Source organism: Oryctolagus cuniculus, chromosome 12 (assembly GCF_051225735.1).
Source record: "Oryctolagus cuniculus isolate XC-2025 breed Fujian yellow rabbit chromosome 12, ASM5122573v1, whole genome shotgun sequence".
Taxonomy (NCBI): domain Eukaryota; kingdom Metazoa; phylum Chordata; class Mammalia; order Lagomorpha; family Leporidae; genus Oryctolagus; species Oryctolagus cuniculus.
In genome coordinates this window covers 110,703,588-110,709,934 of record NC_142878.1, presented here as the reverse complement: position 1 = coordinate 110,709,934, position 6,347 = coordinate 110,703,588, and the positions used below count along the sequence as shown (strand labels likewise).

General features: G+C 54.5%; 1 protein-coding gene across 1 annotated transcript; it reads left to right on the top strand.

Moving 5' to 3' along the window:
* The first annotated feature begins 426 nt into the window (after positions 1–426).
* TMEM202 (transmembrane protein 202) lies at positions 427–5,706 on the top strand. The gene is made up of 5 exons (XM_002717699.6): positions 427–564; positions 775–1,030; positions 3,552–3,698; positions 4,394–4,525; positions 5,367–5,706. The coding sequence occupies exons 1-5, from the start codon at positions 472–474 to the stop codon at positions 5,516–5,518; spliced, it is 780 nt and encodes a 259-aa protein (XP_002717745.4). The 5' UTR covers positions 427–471; the 3' UTR covers positions 5,519–5,706.
* Positions 5,707–6,347: the final 641 nt, after the last annotated feature.

The window sequence follows — 6,347 nt, the reverse complement described above, 5'->3', positions numbered from 1 at the left end:
ACGCTCTGCCCCGTTCCCATGCTTCAGGTGCCATGTGGGGTTTTGATTGTACTCCAAGCTGCTCAGCCAGTGAGGAACTGGGGGAAGGGACCTCTATGGGACAGGGATAAAAGGAGCTGGTCTCTGAGGGAGGTGCCTGCTTCCACCTGCTGGTCGGCACCCTGGAGTCCGCGAATCAATAAATGTCTGGCTTTCTGCTTCCTTCACGCTTCTGAGTCCATCCTTTGGTGGGTAGGTGGTCTCAGGTGGATGTGTATCCCACAAAATCATGGAGTTAGTAAAGGAGTGGAGAGGGTGGGGAATAGCACACGTACGTCCACGTGCGTAACATGGGGCCATGTCTTCCTGGTCTGACCAGGACAATAAACGTGAAACAGGAATGGAAGCTGTGCCACATGCCCCCGCCCCTTAGGTTCCGGCAGCAAGTGCGAGGAGGTGCCTGGACAAATTCCGTGGCAGTTGGACAGCAAAATGGCCACCAAGATGGAGAGCAACGAGAATGTAGTCATGACCTTCTATAACCCCGAGGTTCCCAAAGTAAAAGGGAAGCGGACATACCAAAAGGTGAGCTTGTCGCCAGGTGGGAGGATGGAGACTTAGTCACGGCTGGGCTGCACGGAGGAAGCTGCCCTGCACACTCTGTGTTGTGAAGAAAGGGCAGGAAAGGACACCCACCATTGAACCCCTACATGGGGACACTCGAGGTGAAGAGTAGAAGGCCCTGGGAGTCGGGGGTGCCTTCGCGAGTGGGCAACCTTTCCCTCATCCTTGTAGCCTACGCTGCCCACCAACAAACACCCGGGGGCCTCGATGCCTCCCCAGCGGCGGCAGCAAGACGTGCACCAGACACACACCTACATCCGGATGTTCTGCGGCAGCCTCTGCGGCTTCAGCTTCCTCGTGGCCGTCTGCACGAGCCCCCTGAGCTGGGTGCAGCTGCTGGTGATCAGAGACGGCGCGGAGCTCTACGCGGGACTCTGGACCCTGTGCAGCCACGAGCTGTGCTGGACCCACACTCCCAGGCCACCCTGTGAGTGCCCCTAGCGCAGTGCCACACGGGCCAGAGCGCTCTTTCCTCTTCCCTCCCCCGAGCTCTCTCGGCCTTCTCCTCTCCAGATCCAGGGCAGCCTCGGAGGAGCGTGAATGGAGACACTTTTATGTTGGGGTCTTCGGTGTCCCCCTTTCTCCTCCTGCCCCCCATGATGAGCTGATGCCCTCTCGGCTCCGTGGGAGGAGCACGCGTGGTGTGTGAGGTGCTACTGCGCAGCTTTCTGAGGTGGTTTGCAGAAATCGGAGGGAAGTGACAGACTCCCGTGGCTGGGAGACAAAGCCAGGTGTCATGCCGACTGTCGGTCCGCCCTTCTGGGCCCACGTGGCCTGCTAGCAGTAGAAGGACATAAACATTTGTCTGTCGTGGGCTTGGTGTCCCAGCGCCAGACTTGTCGAGTCAGTTACTTGTGTCCAAATTTTATGCAGCTTTGAATAAATCTGCAGATGCAACACAAAATATTTTAGAATAAGTTTTTATTTTATTTATTTTAAAATATTTATTTAATTGAAAGGCAGAGAGACAGAGACACACACACAGAGGGAGAGTGAAAGAGATGTTCCATCTACTGGTTCAATCCCAAATGTCCACAATGGCCAGGGCTGAGCCCAGAACTCAATCTGAACCTCCCATGTGGGTAACAGGGGCCCAAGCACTCGGGTCATCTTCCACTGCCTGCCCAGACACCTGACGAGACAGGGAGCCAGATCAGAAGGGGAGCAGTTAGGACCTCAAACCGGTGCTCTGATACGGGATGCCAGCATCACGGTGGGGCCTTAACACGTGGCGCCACAACACCAGCCCCTTCAGTAAAGCACTGAAGGGAAGCTAAGGGAAGCACCCACTCTGTGTTAGGAGTGCAGCAGCAATAAATGAGGTCAGTGTTGCTCTCCCAACTGCTTTATCATCCAGTCGGCGGCAGCTGAGCCAGAGGAGGCAGGGACCCGGAGCCAAGCGGCAGAGGCAGAAGAGGCGTGTGGAGCCTGAGCGAGGGCGTGGAGCCAGGACTTGGCGGGACCTCTGCTTGCACAAGTGTGAGCTGGGCCCAGAGGGACACTCTGTGAAAAGAAAGGGGGGGCGGGGGAGACACTTCTGGGGCGTTGTATTCCTGCAGTCTGGCAAACAGGGGCCGGAAACCAGAAGGCAGCAAGTAAAGGAAGGGCGACTTTATCTGTTCAGTCTCAGCTGGCGAGTCCTGTGCGTGCCTTATGCTTCTGCAAGATAAAAAACAAATAGAAGCAAGCTGCAAGTCCACGGGTGAATGATTAAGCAAAGGATACGAGTATGAGACTATTTTGTAGTCATTAAAAGTGATTTTTACGACAGCTTCCTGGGGAAAATCTTATCCTTTAATCTCAAGGAGCAAATAAAATCCACATGACATCTTGTATTATATCCAGTATATTTAGTGGGTAGGAAAAATATGAGAAGGAAAGAAAAGAGAATGCTAACCATTGTTGCCATGAGGTAGCGGGGTCCTGACTGGTGTCCTTCATACCTCTTTGGATTATATTACTTGTAGAATTAGAAACAAGGGGGCCGGCGCCGCGGCTCACTAGGCTAATCTTCCGCCTAGCGGCGCCGGCACATGGGGTTCTAGTCCCGGTCGGGGCGCCGGACTCTGTCCCGGTTGCCCCTCTTCCAGGCCAGCTCTCTGCTGTGGCCAGGGAGTGCAGTGGAGGATGGCCCAAGTCCTTGGGCCCTGCACCCGCATGGGAGACCAGGAGAAGCACCTGGCTCCTGCCATCGGATCAGCGCGGTGCACCAGCCGCAGTGTGCCGGCCGAGGCAGCCATTGGAGGGTGAACCAACGGCAAAAGAAGACCTTTCTCTCTTTCTCTCTCTCTCACTGTCCATTCTGCCTGTCAAAAAAAAAAAAAAAAAAAAAGAATTAGAAACAAGGGAAGTTTTTTTTGTTTGTTTTAGATTTATCCATTTATTTGAAAGGGTTACAGAGAGAAAGAGATAGGAAGAGACAGAGAGGTAGAGAGAGAGATCTTCCATCTGTTGATTCATTCCCCAGATGGATGCAATGGCCAGGGCTGAGCTAGGCTGAAGCCTTAAGAGCCAGGAGCTTCTTCCAGGTCTCCCACACGGGTGCAGGGCCCTGAGGACCTGGGCCATCTTCTACTGCTTTCCCAGGCCACAGCAGAGAGCTGGATCGGAAGTGGAGCAACTGGGACACAAACTGGCACCCTTATGGGATTCTGGCACTGCAGGCAGCAGCTTTACCTGCTACACCACAGCGCCGGCCCCAAGAAAAGCTTCATGTTGGCCACGCCTCTGATAGGCTGGTCAGCCGGAGTTAGAGTGCCTAGGAGTGGTTTTCTAGGGCCTCGAGTTTCACAGTGGAGACTTTGCCTGCATAGCCACGAGGGTCCTGGTTTGTGACAGACGCTGTGCTTGCTGCAAGTGCAGCTTCCTCCCCTGTTGCGGCCACGCAGCTTTCCGAAGGGCGGCCCCTAACGCTGCACGGACCGAGCTTTGCTCCCCTCTCCTTGCAGATTACCTCCAGTTTTCCAGGGCCGCCTCCATCATCTCCATGCTCACCACCCTCACTGGCCTTGGCTGGCTCTTATACTCTTGCCTCCCTGGAAGGGGAATTGTCTCCAACTTGGATCTGAAGCTATCCTTGCTCAGCTTCGCCTCAGGTACAGAGCTAGACCGGCAGGGTGACACGCGGCTGACACAGCCAAGGTAACAACATTCCCCAGTGGGACTTCAGCGCTCCTCCTTGGCTCTGCTCTTTCAGCACGGGACCACGCTGCCAGCCCCCTGCCCTGTATCTGTAGACAACACACCTTAGCTGCCTCAGCACGGTGGAGGCCCCTTCCTGGCTCTCTGCTGGTCAATCCCCAGTTTGGGCCGGCGCCGCGGCTCACTAGGCTAATCCTCCGCCTAGCGGCGCCGGCACACCAGGTTCTAGTCCTGGTCGGGGCGCCGGATTCTGTCCCGGTTGCCCCTCTTCCAGGCCAGCTCTCTGCTGTGGCCCGGGAGTGCAGTGGAGGATGGCCCAGGTCCTTGAGCCCTGCACCCCATGGGAGACCAGGAGAAGCACCTGGCTCCTGGCTCCTGCCATCGGATCAGCGCGCTGCACCGGCCGCAGCGCGCCGGCCGCGGCGGCCATTGGAGGGTGAACCAACGGCAAAGGAAGACCTTTCTCTCTGTCTCTCTCTCTCACTGTCCACTCTGCCTGTCAAAAAAAAAAAAAAAAAAAAAAAAAACAGTTTGCCCCTGTTGTCCTGGCCACGTGTTTGGGTTCTGCAGGCGGAATCAGCGGCAGGGGTGCTGGCCGAGGCAGACCCCACAGGCTGACAGGGTGTGGCCGCTTTCCCTCTCACCCCAGCTGCCTGCTTGCTGTTGTGCCTCGGCCTGTTTCTGGAGCAGGTGAGCTGGCACTCCAAGGACGCCATGGAGCCAGATTTCTTGTGGACTTACCACCTGAACTGGTGGGGAGACTTCTTGTACACGTCTGCTGGTGAGTCGGCCCTGCGCAGGCACGGAAGGGGAAGTGGCTCGGGCAAGGGAGGGAGGTAGGGTCTGGGAGGCGCGGGCGTCCCGGCCACCCCCCTCAGCACATCTGTATGGCACGGGAGGGGGGAGGAAGCACGGATTTTAAACTCGGAACCTGGATTAGCAGCCTCTTCTAGCGGCGGATGAGGCATGGACTGGATGAATAACACCCAGAAAATAGTAGAACGGCGCTTGAATCCAGGAGGTGCCGGTGTTATTCTAAGCAGTCTGGGAAATCCCAAAATGTAGTGAGAGCACAGGCGGGTGAAGTGGCTGTGTTGGGGGGACGCAGCCTCACTGAGGAGACGCCTCGGCCCCAGGTATGAAATGATGGCCAAGCTGGCGTTGTGGTGCTGTGGGTTAAGTCACTGCCTGCAGTGAGAGAGCCGGTTCCGTTCCCATCTCAGCTGCGTCACTTCCGATCCAGCTCCCTGCTGACGCACTTGGGAAAGCAGAAGAAGACGGCCCAAGTCCTTGGGCGCCTGTCACCCATGTGGGAGGCCCAGACAGAGTTCCAGGCTCCTAGCTTTGACCTGTCCCTGTGCCAGCCATTGTGACCATCTGGGGAGTGAACCAGCAGATGGAAAATCAATCTCTCTCTCTCTCTCTCTCTGTGGGGGGGGGGTATGGATGTGAATTTCTCTCTCCCCCCACTCTCTGTAACTTTGCCTTTCAAATACTCTTTTTTCAAAAAATCTTTAAAAGAATGACTAATGATAAAAATATATAAAAATATATAAAATGATAAAAAGACCGGAATGACCATCTCTATGTGGACCCTCTCCTCCAACTCTCCTCTTTCCTAGGGATCATCTCTTTTCTCAACTACATATCTCTCATGGTTCTTCCCTCTGACCAAAGCGCCGCTGTGCCTGAACCAGTAGAGGCCTCGCGGCTGGGGATTGGTCCAGTGACAACAGAGGAGCTTGCTGAAGACGAGGAGTCAGATTCTTCGTAAGAAAAAAGAAAAAAATCAAGCAAACGACCAAGTACGGAACCGAGGCGGCAGCAGAAACACTTCTCTGCCGGTGGTCTTACAAATGGGGGAGAAGCGGAGTTGGCAATGATTGTGCAAATTCTCGAAAACCTTACCAATATCATGTCCATGTCACTGAAGGAGACAGCATTAAAGCTGAGAAAATGTCATATGTGCATGTTCAACCCAAAATGTGTGTGATGGCCACGAGGAAAACAGTGAAAATCCTCTCGAGATAAAATTTCTAGAAGAGGTTAGGGTCGTGAGGGAGAGAAGGTAGATGGGGTGCGTGGACACCGGGGATCATGCACCAGCAGGGCCCGTGGTGAGGAGAGCCGACCGGCCCTGTCTGGAACTTTCTTTACTGTGTGTGGCTTCGCATATGTAATCAGGGTGGAAGGCACTTGGACACGACTGCGGATTCTGCACTGGAAACCTTTCCCAGAAATGGGATAAATGGCAACGGAGATGGTATCTCCTACCCAGGGGAGCTGTGGCCTCTGGGGAACCCATGAGGCCAGGTCTCCTGTGAGGATTGGTTGCCTGGAAACCTTGCAGTCTGCAAGTCTCCCTAGGCTGGGAGACACCTGCACTGGGCCGCCATTCTACACAGTGCTTCTCTCTCTACCTTTTTTCCTGGGGAGGGGGCCACAGATGCCATCTTTTAAAATTTGTTTCAAAAATTTATTTTTTTATTTTTATTTTTATTTATTTATTTATTTTTTACTTTTTGAAAGGCAGAGTGGACAGTGAGAGAGAGACGGAGAGAAAGGTCTTCCTTTGCTGTTGGTTCACCCTCCAATGGCCGCCG

What these genes read in the sequence shown, in the direction of transcription:
- TMEM202 (XM_002717699.6), top strand. Translation starts at nt 472, where the DNA reads ATGGCCACCAAGATGGAGAGCAACGAGAATGTAGTCATGACCTTCTAT. An exon ending in GGAAGCGGACATACCAAAAG is followed by an intron (nt 565 to 774) that starts GTGAGCTTGTCG and finishes TCATCCTTGTAG; the next exon opens with CCTACGCTGCCCACCAACAA. An exon ending in CCACACTCCCAGGCCACCCT is followed by an intron (nt 1,031 to 3,551) that starts GTGAGTGCCCCT and finishes CTCTCCTTGCAG; the next exon opens with ATTACCTCCAGTTTTCCAGG.